This window comes from Oncorhynchus tshawytscha, linkage group LG10 (assembly GCF_018296145.1).
Source record: "Oncorhynchus tshawytscha isolate Ot180627B linkage group LG10, Otsh_v2.0, whole genome shotgun sequence".
Classification (NCBI taxonomy): Eukaryota; Metazoa; Chordata; class Actinopteri; order Salmoniformes; family Salmonidae; genus Oncorhynchus; species Oncorhynchus tshawytscha.
This window is the reverse complement of record NC_056438.1, coordinates 44,195,213-44,220,489: the sequence shown is the minus strand read 5'-3', so window position 1 is coordinate 44,220,489 and position 25,277 is coordinate 44,195,213. Positions and strand designations below refer to the sequence as shown.

The window sequence follows — 25,277 nt, the reverse complement described above, 5'->3', positions numbered from 1 at the left end:
GTTTCATCTGACCATATGACATTCTCCCAATCTTCTTCTGGATCATCCAAATGCTCTCTAGGAAACTTCAGATGGGCCTGGACATGTACTGGCTTAAGCAGGGGGACACGTCTGGCACTGCAGGATTTGAGTCCCTGGCGGCGTAGTGTGTTACTGATGGTACTTTGTTACTTTGGTCCCAGCTCTCTGCAGGTCATTCACTAGGTCCCCCTGTGTGGTTCTGGGATTTTTGCTCACCGTTCTTGTGATCATGTAAAAAAAAAAATGTTAACCTTTATTTAACTAGGCAAGTCAGTTAAGAACAAATTCTTATTTTTAATGACAGCCTAGGAACAGTGGGTTAACTGCCTGTTCAGGGGCAGAATGACAGATTTTGTACCTTGTCAGCTCGGGGGTTTGAACTTGCAACCTTCTGGTTACTAGTCCAATGCTCTAACCACTAGGCTGCCCTGCCACCCCAGGGGGTAGGATCTTGCGTGGAGCCCCAGATCGAGGGAGATTATCAGTGGTCTTGTATGTCTTCCATTTCCTAATAATTGCTCCCACACTTGATTTCTTCAAATCAAGCTGCTTATCTATTGCAGATTCAGTCTTCCCAGCCTGGTGCAGGTCTACAATTTTGTTTCTGGTGTCCTTTGACAGCTCTTTGGTCTTGGCCATAGTGGAGTTTGGAGTGTGACTGTTTGAGGTTGTGGACAGGTGTCTTTTATACTGATAACAAGTTCAAACAGGTGCCATTAATACAGGTAACAACTGTCATTGTTCAGCTCCCTGCCCTCTTGAACAGTTTTACCATACAGGCCATTTCCCTAGGTGTATCAATTCCATCAAATGGAAAGGGAATGGTTATGAACTGAGGTTCTGCTGAGGCGCAGCCCTAACATTCTTCTTTCGCTACTGATCTGCTTCATACTGAATCCATTCTAACCATAGGTTAGAATCCCCATAACCAGTTTCCACCTCAATTACTTCCTTAAGATCTTTCACCTGAATTATCCACACCGGCTCTTGGCTCTGGACAACTTCACAGTCAGTATCTGCTTTGTCAGGGGCTCTGCTTGTATTCTGGCTGACTAAAGAACAATCATTCTGGCTGACTAAAGAACAATCATCCGCTCTAACTTCTTCTACCCGGAATGTCACTAGGTTATCAACTGAAACCCTTACTTTCATTACACTCCGTCTTCTTCCATACTGGGTATATATATTTTTAATGTAGCCCTCTCTCATGATGTGAGCTATAACCTGTTTCCATGAACTACACAGGGACTTGCATTGATGTCTTCCATAATGGCTGCTCTTAGTCCTAAACTGCCAAGGAGTCAGAGACCCCATTTGGTCTACATAGAACTCCACTGAGACATCCTTCCCAATCCCACTCTCACTTCCTGTTTATCCAGATCAAGTGATCTCTTATGCTTGGTTAATACAAAATCCTCATTGTCTAACTATGTGTCAATATTACCCTCTGGCCTTCTCGGGGTTCATGGTGTATCAGGAATATGGCTCCCACGATCAGACAGCTCAGGACGGCCAGCACACCTATAAAGCCCCACCCTTTCCTGGAAAACACATCAGCAGCCAGAGGCCAGACACACTTCCACTTCTATGAACAAACACAGGGATGAAATGACAGGAAAAGGAAGTCTTCGTTAGAGAGATGGCCCCCGGAATCCTGTTGAATCAAGTTCTCCTCTCTAACACTGATTGTTCGACAGTGTCAGTGTGTCCTACCCCTTTGCAGTGCGACATGAATCCAGGTACTCTTTCACCTATTCTCACAGCAAAGGCTGTCACCAGGAGTCCTTGATATGGCCCCCTCCCAACGTACTGCTTCCCGTCTATTCTCCTCAGGGACTGGATTGAGTGAATCACCTTCTCCTGTAATTCACCTGTAGTGCATAAAATCTTGGACAAACAGGTTTGGTTAACAAACAGTTTCTCATTTGTTCTATCTGATTATATCTTTAATAAGTAAGCAAATCAAATGTGCATATAAAAGCAACACAAGTAAAGTAATGTGCATGTAAGAACAATACAACCATATGTAAATAAAGAAAATATGTTGGTTGGGTGACTAAACTACAAAGCGTGTTATCGTGTGCAATGGGCAAATAGAGTCTGCAGACACAATGCATATAGCAGCAGAACAACGTGTAGTGTTTTTACAAGAGTAGGTAACACTGAAAGCTTTAGTTTACATTATTGACAAGCTATTAGCAAGTTATACAGACAAACCATGACATTTTCCCCCATTCCAAAGTCCCCACATCATACATTGAGCTAAAAGTTAACTTACCTTGCATTCTCTATAAAGTAATGGGAGGTGGTCACGAAATTGACTCAAGAGATTTGAAATGTTACCCCCTTTCGCAGAGATTTTCTTTTGCATGTTCTGCAGACAGGGTGACCATCTTCGATTAAGTTTCCCTCAGCACGCTTGTAAAACCCAAAATACGACCACACTTCAGATTTGGTTCTCTTAGAAGGCTGAAAAATCTCCCGAGCGCTGTCACTGCCTTCCTCCATGTTTTCACACAAAACAAAACCCACGTTGCATGCTGCGCCTACGTCAGACTGTTGCTAACTTTGGTTGATGCTGGACAGTATTTACCATGAGTTTTTCAAACCACGGTAATCAAATACGGTTTTAATGATAACTACAATTTGAAACGGTAATACTAACCGTCGGGAATTTAACCCTGGTTTATCGTGAAACCGGTAACTGTTTCATCCATAATGCCCAGACGGTGTTGGGCTTTACAAATAAGACAGCGAAGTTGGAAGGGGATCTTTGTTCTTTACGAGGAAGGGAAGCATAAATCGAAAGGAAAGTGAAGGATTTCTTCCTCCGTGATGATGTAAGTCGTATAACAATCGGCCGCAAACAAACCATCACAGGAGTAAAGAACAAAACGCAGAAGAGGCTTCTGACTGACACAATGAAGAAACTGCACAGGAAATTCCTGTCTGAGGAACTAGGTCAGTTGTCCTATACCTCCTTCTGCCGCCTTAGGCCATTTCGGGTTGTTACACCCAATGACACTGATCGTGAAACTTGTCAGTGCAAATCCCATGAGAATTTACAGTTCATGGCAAATTCTCTTCACAGCCTTGGGCTTTTGTCCACCAAAAACCTTGAGGACATGGTTGACTCAAGTATGTGTGACCTGAAATCGAAGCTATGTGAATGTAAGGATTGCTTCGTCACCAATCATCCAACTCTGAAACCTCCTGGAAATGTAGAAGTTCCTCTGACATAATGGACCTTGGAAAGATCCAAAAAGATGAAGAGAAGTGCTCCATGATAATTGTGAAGAGGGTCAAAATAACAGAAACTGAACTGGTCAGTCAGTTTCAAGATAGGCTCGCCAAGTTTAGGCAACACATCTTTAATATCAAGAGGTAATACCGGGCCTATAGAGAGCTTAGGGAGATTCTGGAGAACAATGAATGCTTGCTGCACATTGACTTCAGCGAAAACTACTCATGCAAATACAGGCAAGAGATCCAGTCCATGCATTTTAGAGGATCTCATCAGCAAGCCACTCTCCACACTGGAGTGTTTTACACTGCTGCAGACCAACCACCAATTGCTTTTTGCTCCATTTCACCATCACGGAGACATGATCCACTCGCCATTTTGGTCCACCTTGATCCGGTTCTTGGTATGTTGAAGCAGAAGTACCTTGAAGTCAGCCCGCTTCATTTCTTTACTGACGGGCCGGCTACACAATAAAAGCAAAAAGGGAACTTCTACCTACTTGCCATAGAACCACACAAACAAGGCTTTCAAGAGGTCAACTGGAATTTCTTTGAGGCCAGCCACGGCAAGGGGGCACCAGATGGAGTGGGAGGGGCCCTCAAGAGAGCTAGAGATAGAACAGTGCACAATGGAAAGGATATCCCAGATGAACACGCCCTGTACAATGTCATAAAGGGTCTTAACTCCTCTGTGGAGATGTTCTGAGAGTGATGTGGAGGCAAGAGCAGAGGCAACCCTCCTTCCTCCCCACGGACACATCCATTTTTCTTCTACAGTAGCTGGTTGAGTATTGAAATGGATACGGTGTTTGTTACTCTTTATATCTTATCCTATGCTATCTCTTCTCACCTCAGATGCCTGCCTTAGATGCCATTGTTAAAGGAACAATTAAGTTTCATCAGGTTATCAGTGTCTCACCAGGCCAGATAAAATACAGGGACATTACTTGTCTGTGCAAGAAGGATAGTGGCATGTTGAACAGTCCTTGTTTTCAGCTCAAAGAGGCAACTCTGGGTGACCTTGGAGCATCTAACCAGCTCCCTGCATCTCATGACCAGGCTGACACCAGATGGTGACCTGGCACCATTGAACTTAATCACGTAGGGGATTGGTGTATTGTCAATTATGACCATGAAGGATACCCTGGCATCATCATGGATGTAGAGGAACATAAGATTAAGGTGAAGTGCACGCACCAGAATGGCATCAACAAATTATTCTGGCCAAGTCCAAAGGAAGATATTTGTTGGTACTCTGATGGACAGATCATTTGTCTGATGCCAGAGCCACAGGCTGTTAATAAACGATCTATACAGATGGAAAAATCCACCTGGAAGTATGTGGAAGAGCATTTGGGGTGAAAGGGGGAAAGATGGAAAGAGGGGGAGTGAGAGAGTGACAGAGGGGGAGAGGAAAAGAGGGACAGGAATGTGTTTTAATTAATGCTAATTCCAATGATTTTGTACCGGCAATATATTTTTATGTTGTTGTTTTTAGCAATGAATATGTAATTCATATGTACAGTTCTAATGTTGTTACTACATGTATTACTATGTAGATGTCTATTCAGTGTTCACTATTCAGTGTTCGGGGTTTAATTTATGTTCTGTCCCGTTATAGCTGTCCACCCTGTTATACCTTGGTCCACAATGTTATCTTGGCATCTTTTTTCAAATGAATTCAGTTACATTGTCAAATATCAAGAATTTGTGTAATGTTTTTAAAGAGTAAGACACGGCCAACACCACACAATTATAAACTTGGATCAAATATAATGAATACCTGTCTCAATTTAGAAAGATAAGGTGCAAATCAGATGAAGTTCTATATAAAACCACACATTGTATACAAAATCTGTTATTTCTTTATAATTTGACCAGAACAAATGGACAGGCTTGACAAGGGGACATAATAGCTTTATGAAAATGGAAATATTATTAAAAATAGTCCAATGAAAGTAATTAAAGACAAGTATGTTCATATGGCCGATTCACTGAAAATGTGTTTAGAATTATCTAACTCTAAGTGCTGGAGCTTGGCCAACATGTTTATCTACACATCTAATATTTCCTTTTTATAGTAAAACATAAAAGGAATACAAATTCTGAAATAAAAAAGGTAAAATGTTGCATTGTCCAAATGGTACTGTTTTGTGATATTGACCCAAGAGTGCTTATTTGGAGTATATTTTTTCTGAGCCTAGGCCGATATAAAATAACTTAACTGTCTGAGGTAGGTTATGAGACTTAACATCATCTTTCACAATAAAAAATAATATATAGCCTAATAGAAGTGGGATTTTTTTTTGTATTAGGCTAACTTACAATTGCAACTGGCCAAAAATGTAGCATCCTACATAAAACAATCATTGAAAGAAGGCGATGTCTGTGTCTGAATGTCTGTATCGGGATAGCCTGCTCCCGAAACCACAGAACAAACAAAATACTTTCAGCTTGAGACCTAAATATCCATAAATAAGCACTCACAATAATGTTTGTATTTACTAAATACTAAATACATATACAAATATATTCCATTAAGTTACTTACTCAATGGGAAAGTTGCATTTCCCCTTGGACACGATATTGTGGATGTCGCGTGAGACGGATGTGATTTTGATCCGCAGGCTGTCCTCGATTGACTTACATGAAAGCCGGTTCCTGTCGTGCATCCATATTGCGTTCATAGAGAAAAATTAGGACTTGCAGGTGTAAGTCGATCCAAACATTGTTAGCACATAAAATGCAAGTTTTCGATATCTGGAATTCAATCAGCTCAGTTTGTGAGAGGATGACATACAAACGCAATGATATCATTGGGCATGCTGAAGTCTTAAAATCTGATGGAGAAGTAGTCCCTCGTCTGCTTGATGAAATCTTCCATCTGCTCTGTGACAATGCTGCGGCCTGGTCCCTCTGGGTTAAATGCGGAAGACACATTTCATTTGAATACATTAAATTGGACAACTGACTAGGTATCCCCCTTTCCATTTCCGCCTGTCATTTCTTCAGTGTGCTGAAGTGCAGTAGCCTTCCAGATGACAAGTCCATATCAAACAACTCAAGCTTTCTAGTAAAGGTCTCAAGTTTTTCCTCCATGTCCACAAATGTTTACCCACTTCCTTGTAACTGGAGATTTAACCCGTTTATGTGACAGAATATCTCAGCCAAAAAAGCTGCGTGTGTAGCTTGCAGTTAACGCTTCAATGTTTCTGCGTCGAGCCTATGTTTGGGGCGGGAAGGCCACTTTGAAAGTTCCATGCTTAGATTCATAATGACGTCTGAGATTGAACTGTTTGAAAACAGCAACATTTTCATTGCAAATCAGACACTGCCTTGGAAAAGATGGTAAGATGAACGCATCTCTCTCTGTACATTCTTCCCCGACACTTTGATTTTCATTATCCACCATACTTTTGATAGTTTTTGAGAGCATCATTTTATCATTTTATCAAGCTAATTGTTCTGAACGAATGTTTACATTAATAAAAGTAGTGTAACCAACAGTAGGCTAAATAGACCTCAACGCATAGTATCAGGTAAGACCCAGATGCAGAACGTGTCGAAGTAACAATGTTCATTACAGCAACAGGGGCAAAGGTACAGGTTGGCATGCAGGCTCAGAGTCAGGTCAAGCAGAGGTTGGTAATCCAGAGGTGGGGCAAAGGTACAGGACGACAGACGGGCAGGCTCAGGGTCAGAGGCAGGCAGAGTGGTCAGGCAAGTGGGTACAGGGTCAGGACAGGCAAGGGTCCAAAACCAGGAGGACGAGAAAAGAGAGACTGGGGGAAATCAGGAGCTGACACAAAAACGCTGGTTGGCTTGACATACAAGGCGAACTGGCAACAGACAAACAGATACACAGGGGATAATGGGGAAGATGGGCGACACCTGGAGGTTGTGGAGACAATCACAAAGACAGGTGAAACAGATCAGGATGTGACAGTGCTCCCCCCTCTAGGGGCATCACCTGGCGTCCTACCTGGGCGCATACCTGGTTGACCGGGGTGCCGGCGGTGGAAGTCGGCAATGAGGGCTGGGTCCAGGAAGTCTAGAGGGACCCAGCACCTCTCCTCTGGGCCATAACCCTCCTAGTCAACCAGGTACTGGGAACCCCTGCCCCGTGGTCGAACCCTCAGGAGGCGTCTCACCATGTACGTCGGATGGTCATCGACGACACTGGGAGGAAGGGTGGGCCTGGAAATAGAAGACAAAGGGCTGTGAGACACAGGCTTAATTCTAGACACATGGAATGTAGGATGAATACGACGGGTACGGGGCAACAGAAGGAGGACAGCAGAGGGGCTAATGATCTTGGAGATGGGGAAAGGGACAATAAATCGGGGGGACAGTTTGCGAGACTCCACCCGGAGGGGCAGATCCCGGGTGGACAGCCATACCTTCTGCCCGAGGCGATACCGGGGAGCAGGGGGTAGATGGCGATCCGCTTGTCGTCAATACCCGGACGTTGTTTTGAGGAGGGCCGACCGGGCTCTCCTCCATGTAAAACAACAGTGGCAGATAAACATCTGGGCAGAAGGTATGCCAACCTCCTCTTCATGTTCAGGGAAGAGCGGGAGCTGATACCCCAGGGAACACTCAAAGGGAGATAGGCCCGTGGCAGAGCAGGGAGGGTGTTGCGGACATATTCGACCCACACAAGCTGCTGGCTCCAGGTATTAGGGTTGGCGGAGACCAGGCAGCGCAGGGTAGCTGAGGTCCTGGTTAGCTCACTTCAACTGGCCTTTGGTCTGGGGATGGAATCCAGAGGACAGGCTGGCTGAAGACCCAATGAGGGTGCAGAACGCCTTCTAGAACTGGGACGAGAACTGAGGACCCCGGTTGGACTGGTGGGCTTATTTTATAATTTTTCTTCAATTAAAACACATTGTATTTTGTGTTTTAGATGGTGTTTTGTCCACGGGCAGTCCATGGATCCGGAAGACGTGCTACACCATGAGCTGGGCCGTTTCTTTGGCAGAGGATAATTTCGGGAGAGGAATGAAGTGGGCGGCTTTGGAAAACCGATCCACCATGGTCAGGATGGCGGTATTGCCATCGGACGGGGGAAGACCCGTGACAAAGTCCAGGGAGATGTGAGACCAGGGACGGTGGGGGACAGGCAGAGGTTGGAGGAGAACAGCCGGAGCTTGCAAAGGAGTCTTGTTCTGTGCAACCATAGTAGGCCACCAAAAGCGCTGACGCACAAAGGCCAGGGTCCGATGGGCGCCCGGGTAGCAGACAAGCCTGGAGGAGTGGGCCCGGGTCATGAACAAACATCCTGTTATCAGGGCCCCCCTAGGGTTCGGTTGGGAACGCTGAGCCTTACGGACCTGCTTCCCTATTTCCCAGCTGAGTGCCATCTCCAGTCATGAAGTGGGAAGGATGGTCTCGGGTTCCGGGTAGTAGTCGTGGGGCTATAGCAGCAGGACAGTGCATCCGGCTTGACATTCTTGGATCCCGGACGGTATGAGGGGGAGAAGTTGAACCATGTGAACAGAAGGGCCCATCTGGCTTGCCTGGAGTTGAGGCAGTTGGTGGTGCGGAGATACTCCAGGTTCTTGTGGTCAGTCCACACGATGAACGGATGTTCCGGCCCCCTTCATTCCGCCGAAGCCATCTTCACAGCAAGAAGCTTGCGATTCCCCACATCGTAGTTCCTTTCCGTGGAGTTGAGGCGATGGGAGAAGAAGGTGCAGGGATGTAGCTTGAGGTCAAGGGAAGAACGCTGGGACAGGACAGCCCCCACTCCAACATCCGAAGCATTGGCTTCCACCACAAATTAACGAGATTGGTCAGGATGAACCAGGAGCTGTGGTGAAGCGATGTTTGAGGTCCCAGGAACACCCGGTCAGCAGCTGGAGACCACGTGAACGGAACTTTGGGCTAGGTGAGTGCTGACAGGGGGGAAGCCAGTGTGCTGTAACCCCGGATAAAGCAGCAATAGAAGTTGGCGACCCCCAGGAAACATTGCAGCTGCACCCTGGACGTAGGCTGAGGCCAATCCATCACTGCTCTCTTCCCCGACACCCGTAGGTTGATGGGAGTGGTGTTGTGTGTGACTCAGCCTATAGAGCGCCCCTCCAGCACTCTAACCTCCATGGGAATGGAAAGGGTGGGGATGTTCAGCTCGGATGCCAGGATAGCATCCAAAAAGCTCTCGTCGGCCCCAGAGTCAATAAAAACCCAGAGAGATTTGGACTGGTCTCCCCACAGCAGAATGGCATGAAAAGGGGTGCGAGCAGGGGAAGTAGGAACATTGTCCATATGGCCCACCAGAGTACTTGCTCCTACCGGTGAGCCTGGTTTCTTTAAAGGACAAGAGGACTCGAAATGATCAAGTCCCACAATACAGACATCTCTTTGCGTCAATCCTGTATTGCCATTCAATCCTGTATTGCCGACAGCCCAGCTCTGCCTAGTGGTATAGGCTCAGGAAGCGGTGACCCTTCCGTCTTCGGCAGCTCTCGGGACAGATCTGGAAGCCTCGCATTCTCTCGGCAGCGAGACCATTGGGAGCTTCCAGGACAACTCGGAGGCAAGGTGGGATCCCTGGGCATGCGAGCGAAATCCAAATGCAATTCCATCAATTCCAAAGTACTGCCCACTCAGGGTTCTCAAAGATACGGCGGGCCTTTGTCAGCAGTGCCGACTGTGCTGTTGGCACTGAAACATGGATTTCGATTAGGGCTCGGATCCCACTAGCGGGATCAAAATCGACAACATCCGGTGAAGCTGGAGTGTGCCAAATTCAAATGACAAAATTGTAATATTAAACATTCATGAACATACAAGTGTCTTACATAATTTAAAAACCTATCTTCTTGTTAACCTCTCTAGGGAAGGTGAGACGGTAGCGTCCCACCTCTTCAACAGCCAGTGAAACTGCAGGGCGCAAAATTCAAAACAACAGAAATCCCATAATTAAAATAAAAATTTTACACCATTTTAAATATACGCTGGTTGTAAATCCAGTCACAGTGTCCGATTTCAAAAAGGCTTTTACGACGGGCATGCTTTTCATCCGGACGTGAAAATACTCCCCCCTACCCCAAAGAAGTTAATCCAACCGCTTTGACAGATTTCAAAAAGGCTTTCCCGTGAAAGCATACCATGCGATTATCTGAGGACAGCGCCCCCACATCAAAATACTTTTTCAACCAGCACCGCCTTCACAAAAATCACAAATAAGGATAAAATAAATCACTTACCTTTGAAGATCTTCCTCTGTTTGCAATCCCAAGGGTCCCAGCTACACAATGAATGATCGATAAAGTCCATCTCTATATCCAAAAAAGTCAGTTTAGTTGGTGAAATTGATTTCAGTAATCCACTCCTTCAACATGCATACAAAGGAATCCAAAAAGCTACTGGTAAACTTTGTCCAAACAAGTCAAACAATGTTTCTAATCAATCCTTAGGTACCTTAACCAATCATGCAGTTTTAAGAAAAAAAGTGTTTAGAAAGTATTTACTAAAATAAACTGAAGTAAAAAATAAATAAAATAAAAAATAAAATAGAGAAATAGAAAAACAACAAATAATTAAGAAGCAACAATAAAATAACAGTAGCGAGGCTATATACAGTGGATGCCGGTACAGAGTCAATGTGTGGGGCCACAGGTTAGTTGAGGTAATTGAGGTAATATGTACATGTAGTTAGAGGTAAAGTGACTATGCATGGATAATAAACAGAGTAGCAGCAGCGTACAAATGGCGACGGGTGGACAATGCAAATAGTCCGGGGAACCATTTGATTAGCTGTTCAGGAGTCTTATGGCTTGGGGGTAGAAGCTGTTAAGAAGCCCTTTGGACATAGACTTGGCGCTCCGGAACCGCTTGCCTTGGGGTAGCAGAGAGAATGGTCTATAACTAGGGTGGCTGGAGTCTTTGGCAATTTTTTGGGCCTTCCTCTCTCTATAGAGGTCCTGGATGGCAGGAAGCTTGGCCCCAGTGATGTACTGGGCTATACACACTACCCTCTGTAGTGCCTTGCAGTCGGGGGCCATAGAATGACTCTTTCCACTTTGCCCTACTGTACTGAAGCGATCAGCCATATATGATTTTGTTTAACCTTCCAACCTAAACTGATGTCAATAGATACATTTTTAGGGCAGAAATATAGAAATGCTAAAGGTTTGTCAGTTCTCAAACTGTTTACGTAAACTAGACACTAAGTTATCCATTTTGAGCAGTATGATTAATGTGCAGTATGCAAATTGAAATAGCGATTTTGTGCGGTGAACAACTAACTTTGTGAATTTGTTTGTTGTGCTCAGTCAATTGAACATTTGCTTTTGCAAGAGTTGTGAAACATGAGACATTTGCTGTCAGAATGCTCAGTGCAGGGGAGCCAATATTATGCCATTCTGCAACCCACTTCCTTGTTCTGAACAATGAACATATCTTTATCTTTCACTTCATCAGCAGGAGGAAACACCTGGAATAGTAATCATCATGGAACCTAAAATAACATTCAATGATAGACCATGATTAGTAATTGAATTGTTATAATCTGGTATCTAGTACTATTGTTGCAAAAGTTTAATTGCATTTCAGTCGGTTGAGTTTTTTTTACCGTATGTGTTGAATTACTAAAGTAACAGGAAGTTGAAAAAATTCACAATTTCATCATTTGACACCTAGTGAAATGCAGAAGTAACAGGAATTTAAACATTTTTAAAGTTCAAGGACGATGTAGGTAATTGCAGATGTCCCCTTTAACATATTGGGATATTTGTAATTTGTCTGTTTTTCCACATTAAAACTTGGAGATGGAACTCTGTGTTGTGTATTGTTTTGGTATAACTGTCATCATCATTGCTTAAATGGCAAATCTGAGAAAGTACAGACGCGCAACAGTAAAAAATCTCATATTCTGAGAATATGGCAACCATGTTCTGGGTATGTTTCTATCAGAAGCAACACTACCACCTGGGCTATTTTTTGGCAATAAATGAGGAACGTTCCAGATAGAAATGCAATGACTAGAACTGATGTGATTCCTTATGAGAGACACATTTGCTCTACATGGTCTATGTGGTGTGGATTTCAAAAAGTAGACAGAGAGTTCTCTTTGAGATGCTCAGCTATCTAGAATTCTACCGATTCCCACCTTTCAATGAGAAACACATTTTAATTAGATCATATACTGTACCTGTATTGTAACTTCTGCCAAATAATTACATTAACATATATTGAAAAGAATGTGAAAGTAGGGTGAGTCTTCTAGCGGGTCTCGAACCCAGACCACCAGAGCCAATGATGAACACCTGGCATCCAGGTGGATTTGCCTCTATCGGGGAGCCCCTTTCGGAGACGGTTTACCATGTTTCTTCGATACGCTCCAGCCGCGCCCCATCCGTGCGAGACCCAGCCGACAGTCTGACCCAGTGGCCCTACATTGGTGTTCCGGTGCGGGGAGTGACACACCCAGGCAACGATGCATGTGGTGATGGTCAGCCCACTACGCACCGGCACCAGAGACACGTGTATTTCTCAAACCCTGTCTTTAATAAGTTGATGCCGTTCCTACTAAACCCTCCAGCTAGGCAAGAGACCTTTCGAGCGGCGCCTCGGCACCAGTGGCTTCGGCCATGGGAAGTTCAGGGCCTCCCGCTGGGCGCACGGTGGATTCCTCCCCTGACGGGATAGAACCGGTCCCTGGCCGTTCTTGTTTTTCGGGCACCTGGTATTATTTTTGGGTAACCAGGCCCATATTTTAGAAATTCTATTTTATCTATATAGGGGGGATCCAGGCCTCCAGGCCAGCTGTGGGAGCACCCCACTACGGGCCCAAGTCAAAGGGGTCCGCCCCTTGTCATTTTAGGAGGATCATCAAAAATCTAGCTATGTCCAAACTTCTCAGAAATCGCACTATGTTCAACTTTCGCTCCAGAGACTATGTCCAGCCGTGCACCTGGTGATGGAACGGGTTACCAGGTTTTGATGGGGAAATGGTTTCAGGGGCCAGCCCTCACCCAGTAGGCCAAAAAAAAGGGGGACAGAGCAGCCAACCTCCACAGAGGCTGACTGCTCTGCCCCCCTTAAGGACAGTGGAACTACGGACCTCACTCCAGGCCTAAGAGTAGAGCTTACTCCCTGGAACTATGGACCACCAGGCGTCTTAGCCTCCATCCCTGCCCGGGTCAACACCCCTCACTCTGGGCATGACTTTCAGCCGGGGACACCTCCCCATCCAGAACCTCGCACAACAGGCACACCAGGGCACCCACACTTAAGCAACCTTCCTCGGAGACTAAAGCATACAGTCCCACTGTTACGAACCACGTGCACCTGGTCACCCAAAACGGCCTTCGTGCACCTGGTCACCCAAAATGGCCTTCATGCACCTGGTCACCTGAAACAGCCTTTGTGCACCTGGTCACCCAGCTGCTTTCCGCTCAGAGACTTGGATTACCAGGTGCTGGTGGAACTTTCAATCAGGGTCTCCACCTTCACTAGTCTGCTTGTGTTTCACATTATTACTTGCCTGCCAGAGTTGTGATTTGTTGTGATATTCACTTATTGATTTCTCCCTTCGGGCAAGCAAAATGGGAAAGCTGTTTTTACTTCGTTGCTGTGTTATCTAGTGGAAACCGGGGCAAGCGGCCAATGTAGAAATCGTTGCCATTTCATGGTTGCTAAAATTCTACACTGTTCGCTCAATTTCCGTTTCTGTGAGAAAACAAATACCGAATCGTGTAGGGTATCATTTTACAATATAAATCGCTTTTAAATATATTTTCAATAACACATTTTTTTCGTTTTTACAGCTCTTTGAACTGGTGGACCAACATCAAAATTAAAAAGCTCAAGTGCGAGTCTCCGCCATGTTCCTGAAATGGTATGCAGGGTATAGAAACTGTTGTAACTGGTTTTCCCGAAACTATTTTAGCTTCATATTGTTTTTACAACTATCATGTACTCTTGGTGCGTTCAAAGCAACTTGTAATCTCAGAATTGCTGAGTTAAAATCTGTGTCATTTTTTTGCGTAGAGCTTCCTATTGGTTGATTGTGATACTTTCCAAGTGGGAAACTCAGAGCTCATCTTTCTACAACGAGTTTGTTAGTTGGAAAATTACGAGTGGTCTTCGACGCGGCATTTATTGTGATACTGTTTCCCCTTATGACAATGACTGGGCTGCTCCCCACAGGTCTAAATGATTAACCCTGTCTACTTTTTATCCTTCACTGTGTATGAGTTTATTCTGACCTCTAGATGGCATGATTTCTCATTTTATATTTGGGTTCTCATAGCAACCTAACTTTTTGAGACAAATCCATGTTTTAGTTGTACAATATTGTACTCGTTGTTAGGTTGTTTTATACTGTAGTGACAGTAATTGGAATACAGCTGCATTACTGTGTTCCATTTCACTTTCTGTTTATTCATTTAAAAAAATAACATTGTTTAAAATGACCCAGGTGGTGCTAGTGGGTGGAGATTCAGAAGACTGCAAACAAGCCATCATCAAAACAGGTTCTTAATTTGGTGGATGGCGGTGAACAACAGGACTCCTGAAAATGATTCTGCATTCTATACTCTCACTGGGTTTTAAAGCACTATTATAGGAAAAAGATGGCTTCACAGACAGATTGTAAGTTGACATTTTTTACATTTACATAAACAATAACAGCTGTTATATCCGTTTTCTGAAGTGTTATTATGGTTATTATAGTAGCTATTTAAGCTATTATTTGACCATGCTGGTCATTTATGAACATTTGAACATCTTGGCCATGTTCTGTTATAATGTCCACCCGGCATAGCCAGAAGAGGACTGGCCACCCCTCATAGCCTGGTTCCTCTCTAGGTTTCTTCCTAGGTTTTGGCCTTTCTAGGGAGTTTTTCCTAGCCACCGTGCCTCTACACCTGCATTGCTTGCTGTTTGGGGTTTTAGGCTGGGTTTCTGTACAGCACTTTGAGATATCAGCTGATGTAAGAAGGGCTATATAAATACATTTGATTTGATTTAGAAGTAGACCAACAAAGAGGGCAAAGTGCATCTTTTGCATATTGTTATCACAAAACCTTTTTTTCCCCTACACCTGACTCACAGCTCTTTGTTATTAATTGTTGCAGCGATACTGAGAGTTGGTGGCAGTTGTGGCAGCATTGGAAGAATTTGCAATAAAGAGAACAATCACAGAACCTGTTCTTCACAACCTTTCAACAAACCATTAATGTGCTTACACAAGGTAAGATAGTCAAATGTTTAGAGTATATCATTATTTTGTCAGAATTCCCCTTGAAGTGGGTTGTTACTTATTTTTTTGCTGCCAATGCATGCACTGCATATCTCAGTGGAACAATGTGCATTCCTTCTCAGCACAGGGTGTAGTGCTACCGCCAAGATTTGATATGCTTTAGATGCTTAGACAAGTTCTCACCCTGCCATTATGTGCTGTGTAGTTTCTGGCAAACAACTCTTCCCAGAAACGGGTAAGGAAGTTTCAGTTTTGATCAAACAGACAAATATATGCTCCACCTTTCTTAACACGGTTCACTTAAACCAATGTTTCAGTCATGAATGTCTCATCTGACAAAACAGGAACCCCAACAATGGTTTAAATTAACCTTAATATATTGTGAAGGAGCTCCACTATGGAAAATATTCTTTTTTTCTATTCGTTAGGATCTGGACAGCATTCCACAGTCCAACAATTATTTTCTGAAACAATCTTAAGAAGGTAAACAGGTTATAGGCAAGGCAAGATACAGATGATCAACCGTGACATCTGTTCTCGACAGGAATGTAGTGTGATCAAACCAGTCTTTTCAATGCCAGCAGTCTGTAGTATGAAATGTTCTTTGAAATTCTTTTTGCTTCACTTTCACTCTCAAACCAGCAACAGTCATTGTAATGTCCATACTGTGTTCTATTCAACAGAGGAAGAAAAGCCTCAAGCATAAAGTACTTAAGTTGTTGGCACAAATAAAGGTAAGGTGAATGAAATACATAGTATGTCTACTGCGTAGACAAAGTAGACATGCCACAGCAGTATCACAATAATGTGGGGTAGACAGTAGCAGAATCCTTTCAGCACTCAATTCATTGTCCCTCTTTCCATAGGGAATGGACAAAGAGAAAGAAGATTTCACCTTTGATGAGTCTAAATGTATCATCAGAGAGCTTGCTGCTGAACTGAGCAAGGTAGTTCAGGTACGTCAGTCTGTATAGAGAAAAGAAGGTATGTGATCATATGTTCTCTTACATGGCCATGAGTCATAATCAGTTGGTCCTGTACCAGTCCTCACAGATCAGCAACACCTCCCTTCTGACCAGAGTGAATGAGGATGGATCTTGTCAAGAGGAGCGTCAAGACTTTATACTGCAGTGGGCTGAGGAACTGAAACACTCATCGCAGACACAACAGGTAAATAACACATACACCATGGGACAGTTACCACGGACTCATATTAAGCTTAGTCCTAGACTACAAATAATTTGGGATGCTGATCCAGGACTAAGCTTATTCTCTGTCCTGGAAACAGCCCCCATATGTTGGAGGTTCACCTGGCGCTGGTTCAAACACAACACTACAAGCAGTATAAGTACATGTCATGTGCATACAGTGTTGACAGCCAGTTGCTCTGGATGAAGTAACATACAGTGTTGACAGCCAGTTGCTCTGGATGAAGTAACATAGTGTTGACAGCCAGTTGCTCTGGATGAAGTAACATATAGTGTTGACAGCCAGTTGCTGTGGATGAAGTAACATACAGTGTTGACAGCCAGTTGCTCTGGATGAAGTAACATACAGTGTTGACAGCCAGTTGCTCTGGATGAAGTAGCATACAGTACTGACAGCCAGTTGTTCTGGATGAAGTAACATACAGTGTTGACAGCCAGTTGCTCTGGATGAAGTAACACAGTTGTTGACAGCCAGTAGCTCTGGATGAAGTAACATAGTATTGACTACCAGTTGCTCTGGATGAAGTAACATACAGTGTTAGCAGCCAGTTGCTCTGGATGAAGTAACATACAGTGTTAGCAGCCAGTTGCTCTGGATGAAGTAACATAGTGTTGACAGTCAGATGCTCTGGATGAAGTAACATAGTGTTGACTGCCAGTTGCTCTGGATGAAGTAACATACAGTGTTTTGGATGCTGTAACATACAGTGTTGACAGCTAGTTGCTCTGGATGAAGTAACATACAGTATTGACAGCCAGTTGCCCTGGATGAAGTAACGTACAGTCTTGACAGCCAGTTGTTCTGAATGACGTAACATACAGTGTTGACAGCCAGTTGCTCTGAATGACGTAACATACAGTGTGCTCAAGAAGTATTGGGACAGTGAAACATTTGTTATTTTTTGGGCTCTGTACTCCAGCACTTTGGATTTTAAATGATACAATGACTACCATGATTACATATGGTCCTGAATGAATAGTGAATAATGATCATTAAGAAAGTTACAGATGTACAAATATCATATTCCCAAGACATGCTAACGTCTCACCATTACAATAACAGGGTGGTTAGCATTTTGGGGGGGTATGATATTCGTGCGTCTAACTTTTTCACTCATCATTATTCACGATTCATTCAGGACTATCTGTAATCATGGTAGCATCCACATTAATTCAGATGTGTTTAGAAACATTATATTCTTATTTGCAATAAAAGTGACTCCAAAATGACACAATACATTATTTACCATTATTTAATTGGGCACAAAATAATCTGAAACACAACCAAAACAAACAGCAAATGCATCCAAAAAATGTGTAGAGTTACAAGCTTGATGTAATCATTGCGTGCTAGGAATATGGGACCAAATACTAAACTTTTGACTACTTTAATACACATATAAGTGAATATGTCCCAATACTTTTGGTCTATGTACAAAAATATCTAAACGGTTCACCTGTTATGGATGAAATTACCCTCAAATTAAAGCTGACAGTCTGCACTTTAACCTCCCATAGTCATTATATAATTTAAAATCCAAAGTGCTGGAGTACAGAGCCAAAACAACAACAACATTGTCACTGTCCCAATACTTTTGGAGCTCACTGTATGATTTACTGTTGAGAAATGCAAACAGAGGATTGTAACCACATGTTTTGCTGTTTACCAGACACCAGCAGGGGAAATCACAAGACACAGGATGAGTGACGACCCTCCAGATCAACAGAAACCAGACAAGGAACAGAAACTGAGGGAAGCCACGAAAGCCCTTTCTGAGTGGGCCTGGAGACTCAAGGATATGGAACAAGTGAGAGGAAGACCTTAAAACTAAAACTAAAATAAAAACCCACAAAAAATAGTCTGTAACATTACAATGATACATAACACAAGGAGATTACCCTATGATATCACCCTGTGTCTCTGCGTCTCTGCAGGACTCCGTGTGTCTGGGTGAGGATGTGTGTTCAGTACTGCAGGATCTGGAAAGACAGTGGAAGAGGGGGAAGATTCCCAACATGCTCCCTGTCATGGACTTCCTCATCTGGAGCATACTACAGGAACAGCAGGAGGTCAGCCATAACCAGACACTTATTGAATGTCTCTTAAAGTGATATTTTAAATACGGCTGAGTGGTAATATAACATAGCTGTTGTTTTCACAGGGTTCCATTGTAAAGCATTGGCTCAGAAATAGACAAAGGTCCAGAAGCAGAGGTGAGTGTTCTGCTACGAAAATAAATAGTTGCACACTCATATATATATATATATACTGCTCAAAAAAATAAAGGGAACACTTAAACAACACCATGTAACTCCAAGTCAATCACACTTCTGTGAAATCAAACTGTCCACTTTGGAAGCAACACTGATTGACAATACATTTCACATGCTGTTGTGCAAATGGAATAGACAACAGGTGGAAATTATAGGCAATTAGCAAGACACCCCCAATAAAGGAGTGGTTCTGCAGGTGGGGACCACATACCACTTCTCAGTTCCTATGCTTCCTGGCTGATGTTTTGGTCACTTTTGAATGCTGGCGGTGCTTTCACTCTAGTGGTAGCATGAGACGGAGTCTACAACCCACACAAGTGGCTCAGGTAGTGCAGCTCATCCAGGATGGCACATCAATGCGAGCTGTGGCAAGAAGGTTTGCTGTGTCTGTCAGCGTAGTGTCCAGAGCATGGAGGCGCTACCAGGAGACAGGCCAGTACATCAGGAGACGTGGAGGAGGCCGTAGGAGGGCAACAACCCAGCAGCAGGACCGCTACCTCCGCCTTTCTGCAAGGAGGAGCAGGAGGAGCACTGCCAGAGCCCTGCAAAATGACCTCCAGCAGGCCACAAATGTGCATGTGTCTGCTCAAATGGTCAGAAACAGACTCCATGAGGGTAGTATGAGGGCCCGACGTCCACAGGTGGGGGTTGTGCTTTACAGCCCAACACCGTGCAGGACGTTTGGCATTTGCCAGAGAACACCAAGATTGGGAAATTCGCCACTGGCGCCCTGTGCTCTTCACAGATGAAAGCAGGTTCACCCTGTGCACATGTGACAGAGTCTGGAGACGCCATGGAGAACGTTCTGCTGCCTGCAACATCCTCCAGTATGACCGGTTTGGCGGTGGGTCAGTCATGGTGTGGGGTGGCATTTCTTTGGGGGGCCGCACAGCCCTCCATGTGCTCGCCAGAGGTAGCCTGACTGCCATTAGTTACCGAGATGAGATCCTCAGACCCCTTGTGAGACCATATGCTGGTGCGGTTGGCCCTGGGTTCCTCCTAATGCAAGACAATGCTAGACCTCATGTGGCTGGAGTGTGTCAGCAGTTCCTGCAAGAGGAAGCATTGATGCTATGGACTGGCCCGCCCGTTCCCCAGACCTGAATCCAATTGACCACATCGGGGACATCATGTCTCACTCCATCCACCAACGCCACATTGCACCACAGACTGTCCAGGAGTTGGAGCATGGAGCATGCCCAGGCGTTGTAGGGAGGTCATACAGGTACGTGGAGGCCACACACACTACTGAGCCTCATTTTGACTTGTTTTAAGGACATTACATCAAAGTTGGATCAGCCTGTAGTGTGGTTTTCCACTTTAATTTTGAGTGTGACTCCAAATCGAGACCTCCATGGGTTGATAAATTTGATTTCCATTGATAATTTTTGTTTGATTTTGTTGTCAGCACATTCAACTATGTAAAGAAAAAAGTATTTAATAAGAATATTTCATTCATTCAGATCTAGGATGTGTTATTTTAGTGTTCCCTTTATTTTTTTGAGCAGTGTATATACATATATATATATATATATACATACAGTGCCTTGCGAAAGTATTCGGCCCCCTTGAACTTTGCAACCTTTTGCCACATTTCAGGCTTCAAACATAAAGATATAAAACTGTATTTTTTTGTGAAGAATCAACAACAAGTGGGACACAATCATGAAGTGGAACGACATTTATTGGATATTTCAAACTTTTTTAACAAATCAAAAACTGAAAAATTGGGCGTGCAAAATTATTCAGCCCCCTTAAGTTAATACTTTGTAGCGCCACCTTTTGCTGCGATTACAGCTGTAAGTCGCTTGGGGTATGTCTCTATCAGTTTTGCACATCGAGAGACTGAAATTTTTCCCATTCCTCCTTGCAAAACAGCTCGAGCTCAGTGAGGTTGGATGGAGAGCATTTGTGAACAGCAGTTTTCAGTTCTTTCCACAGATTCTCGATTGGATTCAGGTCTGGACTTTGACTTGGCCATTCTAACACCTGGATATGTTTATTTTTGAACCATTCCATTGTAGATTTTGCTTTATGTTTTGGATCATTGTCTTTTGGAAGACAAATCTCCGTCCCAGTCTCAGGTCTTTTGCAGACTCCATCAGGTTTTCTTCCAGAATGGTCCTGTATTTGGCTCCATCCATCTTCCCATCAATTTTAACCATCTTCCCTGTCCCTGCTGAAGAAAAGCAGGCCCAAACCATGAAGCTGCCACCACCATGTTTGACAGTGGGGATAGGGTGTGTTCAGGGTGATGAGCTGTGTTGCTTTTACGCCAAACATAACGTTTTGCATTGTTGCCAAAAAGTTCAATTTTGGTTTCATCTGACCAGAGCACCTTCTTCCACATGTTTGGTGTGTCTCCCAGGTGGCTTGTGGCAAACTTTAAACGACACTTTTTATGGATATCTTTAAGAAATGGCTTTCTTCTTGCCACTCTTCCATAAAGGCCAGATTTGTGCAATATACGACTGATTGTTGTCCTATGGACAGAGTCTCCCACCTCAGCTGTAGATCTCTGCAGTTCATCCAGAGTGATCATGGGCCTCTTGGCTGCATCTCTGATCAGTCTTATCCTTGTATGAGCTGAAAGTTTAGAGGGACGGCCAGGTCTTGGTAGATTTGCAGTGGTCTGATACTCCTTCCATTTCAATATTATCGCTTGCACAGTGCTCCTTGGGACGTTTAAAGCTTGGGAAATCTTTTTGTATCCAAATCCGGCTTTAAACTTCTTCACAACAGTATCTCGGACCTGCCTGGTGTGTTTCTTGTTCTTCATGATGCTCTCTGCGCTTTTAACGGACCTCTGAGACTATCACAGTGCAGGTGCATTTATACGGAGACTTGATTACACACAGGTGGATTGTATTTATCATCATTAGTCATTTAGGTCAACATTGGATCATTCAGAGATCCTCACTGAACTTCTGGAGAGAGTTTGCTGCACTGAAAGTAAAGGGGCTGAATAATTTTACACGCCCAATTTTTCAGTTTTAGATTTGTTAAAAAAGTTAGAAATATCCAATAAATGTCGTTCCACTTCATGATTGTGTCCCACTTGTTGTTGATTCGTCACAAAAAAAATACAGTTTTATATCTTTATGTTTGAAGCCTGAAATGTGGCAAAAGGTCGCAAAGTTCAAGGGGGCCGAATACTTTCGCAAGGCACTGTATATATAACTTCCAGTAATTTTTGGGTAAAACGCAAACGTTTCGGTATCGCTGTGCCACCTTCAGGGTGTTTTACCCAATAAATTACTGGGAGTTTATATATAGAGAGCGTGTGACTCTCTTTATTTATTTTTTATAGCTTACAGTTTATTCGCTGTTAGTCAGCACCTCTACACAAAATAATATTCTCTTGGTGTGTTCCAGCTCATGCTTTTTATTAGGTTATTAAATAAGTCAACACAGATTGTATTAATCAGTTCATTTATCTAATATGTTTTGGTTTTCTTAATGTTTTTCCCTTAGTGACTCTGAATCGCGTTCCTGACTCAAGTACGTCAAATCCCACTGTCCACGTCTGCTTAAAACAACAACAAAAAATGTAAATGTTTTGTAGTTCTTCGTTGCTAACGTGATCCTAAATGTTGTCTGTTTCATTGCAGTTTGGAACTTGATTTTGAAAGCATCAGGTTGGTATGGTTTATTGCCAACGCAAATATTATTCAAATGAGATAAAACCAAAAGACTTGTTTCATTGTTCTGGTATGATTAACAGCTTCATTATTTCAATATCTTTGCAGTTGAGATCACTCTGGATGAAAAAACAGCCAACCCAAATCTCTTACTGTCCGCTGACAGGAAAAGAGTGAAAATGGCCACCATCATTGAGGATGTTTTTGATCCCCAGGATGGATACAACCCTAGATCCCACATGTATGATGGCTGGTGGTGTGTGCTTGCAAAGGAGGGCTTTACATCTGGGAGACATTACTGGGAGGTGAGAGTCTGGGGCAAGGCAGAGTGGAGAATAGGTGTGGTTAGAGAGTCAGCACCGAGGAATGGCTTTGCAAATCTGAACACAAAAGCTGGTTACTGGAACTTGCGTCTGCAGCTTGGGGAGCTCATGGCTCTAAGTGCACCAGTCATTAAACTGAACCAGTCTCCACCCTCTAGGTTAGGGGTGTTTCTAGACATAGAGGAGGGACAGGTATCCTTCTATGATGCAGAGGAAAGATGCCACATTTACACTTTTAATGTCAATTTTGATAACTTTGGAAAGATTTACCCTGTGTTTGGAACAATTGAGACAGACAGAGAGCTGGTTATTCTGTAGGGAAAATAACTTGATGCAAGCTGTTCGGCTTACTTTATGGACATCTCAATGTATAGTTGCTGACTGTCTCAACTCACAATTCCCTGAGATTACAAAAGGTGTTCCTCAAGAGTCCATTTTAGGGCTGTATTATTCACACTGTATGTAAGCAATCGGGGGAGAACAGCCTTGGTCAGAGAGGTGACCAAGACATAATGGTCACTCTGACAGAGCTCCAGAGTTCCTCTGTGGAGATGGGAGAATCTTCCAGAAGAACAACCTTCTCTGCAGCACTCCACCAATCAGGCCTTTATGGTAGAGTGGCCAGACAGAAGCCATTCCTCAGTAAAAGGCACATGACGGCCCGCTTGGAGTTTGCCAAAAGGCACCTAAAGGAATAAGACGATGAGAAACAAGATTCTCTGGTCTGATGAAAACAAGATTGAACTCTTTGGCCTGAATGCCAAGCGTCACGCCTGGAGGAAACCTGGCACCATTCCTACAGTGAAGCATGGTGGTGGTAGCATCATGCTGTGGAGATGTTTAAAAAATGTATACATATATAAATTTCACCTTTATTTAACCAGGTAAGCTAGTTGAGAACAAGTTCTCATTTACAACGGTGACCTAGCCAGGATAAAGCAAAGCAGTGCCACAGAAACAACAACACAGAGTTACACATGGAATAAACATGCGTGCAGTCAATAACACAATAGGACAAAAATAAAGTCTATATAAAGTGTTTGCAAATGGCATGAGGTGGTAAGGCAATAAATAGGCCATAGTAGCAAAGTAATTACAATTTAGCAGATTAACACTGGAGTGATAGATGAGCAGATGATGGTGTGTAAGTAGTGATACTGGTGTGCAAAGTAAATAAAAACAATATGGGGATGAGGTAGGTAGATTGGGTGTGCTATTTACAGATGGACTATGTACAGCTGCAGCGATCGGTTAGCTGCTCAGATAGCTGATGTTTAAAGTTAGTAAGTCTCCAGCTTCAACGATTTTTGCAATTCGTTCCAGTCACTGGCAGCAGAGAACTGGAAGGAAAGGCAGCCAAAGTAGGTGTTGGCTTTGGGAATGACCTGCTGGAGCGCATGCTACGGGTAGGTGTTGTTATCGTGACCAGTGAGCTGAGATGAGGTGGAGCTTTACCTAGCATAGACTTATAAATGACCTGGAGCCAGTGGGTCTGGCGACGAATATGTAGAGAGGGCCAGCCGACTAGAGCATACAGGACGCAGTAGTGGGGGGTATAAGGCGCTTTGGTAACAAAACGGATGACACTGTGATAAATTGCATCCAGTTTGCTGAGTAGAGTATTGGAAGTTATTTTGTAGATGACATCGCGGAAGTCGAGGATCGGTAGGATAATCAGTGTTACTAGGGTAAGTTTGGCGGCGTGAGTGAAGGAGGCTTTGTTGCAAAATAGAAAGCCGATTCTAGATTTGATTTTGGATTGGAGATGTTTGATATGAGTCTGGAAGGAGAGTTTACAGTCTAAACAGACACCTAGGTTTTTGTAGTTGTCCACATATTCTAAGTCAGAACCATCCAGAGTAGTGATGCTAGTCGGGCGGGCAGGTTCGGGCAGCGAACGGTTGAAAATCATGCATTTGGTTTTGCTAGCATTTAAGAGCAGCTGGGGTGTTGTATGGCATTGAAGCTCGTTTGGAGGTTAGTTAACACAGTGTCCAAAGAAGGGCCAGATGGATACAGAATGGTGTCGTGTGCGTAGAGGTGGATCAGGGAATCACCCGCAGCAAGAGCGACATTGTTGATATATACAGAGAAAAGAGTCGGCCCGAGAATTGAACCCTGTGGTACCCCCATAGAGAGACTAGAAGAATAATCTAGAAGAAAAAGAAACGCACACCTATTTAGGCGAGGTGCTGGCTAGCGGAGTAGAAAACGTGAAAATAAAAGAGAGCCGCACACACTAGGAGCTCAGATGCTAAATTTGAGCTGTCTTCATCAGGGTATATACCAGGGTATATACCCTGATATCCTGATGAAGACAGCTTGGCTGTCGAAACGTTGGTAGTTCAATTTTGCA

The 25,277-nt window shown here is 43.7% G+C and overlaps 1 protein-coding gene across 2 annotated transcripts; it reads left to right on the top strand.

Moving 5' to 3' along the window:
* Positions 1–14,564: 14,564 nt before the first annotated feature.
* Positions 14,565–23,504, top strand: si:dkey-18p12.4 (SPRY_PRY_C-I_1 domain-containing protein). Of its 2 annotated transcripts, XM_024436421.2 has the most exons (11): positions 14,565–14,865; positions 15,351–15,466; positions 16,159–16,209; positions 16,342–16,431; positions 16,520–16,645; positions 18,354–18,491; positions 18,619–18,753; positions 18,846–18,897; positions 22,432–22,458; positions 22,569–22,595; positions 22,707–23,504. In XM_024436421.2, the coding sequence occupies exons 1-11, from the start codon at positions 14,847–14,849 to the stop codon at positions 23,237–23,239; spliced, it is 1,314 nt and encodes a 437-aa protein (XP_024292189.1). In that variant the 5' UTR covers positions 14,565–14,846; the 3' UTR covers positions 23,240–23,504. The 2 variants fall into 2 exon arrangements, with proteins under 2 accessions (XP_024292189.1, XP_024292190.1); XM_024436422.2 differs by lacking the exon at positions 22,569–22,595 and having other exon boundaries at positions 22,432–22,507; positions 22,707–22,835.
* Positions 23,505–25,277: the final 1,773 nt, after the last annotated feature.

Excerpts from the sequence above, each read along its gene's own strand:
- si:dkey-18p12.4 (XM_024436421.2), top strand. Across the intron at positions 16,646-18,353 it reads ACTCATCGCAGACACAACAG|ACACCAGCAGGGGAAATCAC; the intron begins GTAAATAACACA and ends GCTGTTTACCAG. Across the intron at positions 18,492-18,618 it reads GACTCAAGGATATGGAACAA|GACTCCGTGTGTCTGGGTGA; the intron begins GTGAGAGGAAGA and ends GCGTCTCTGCAG.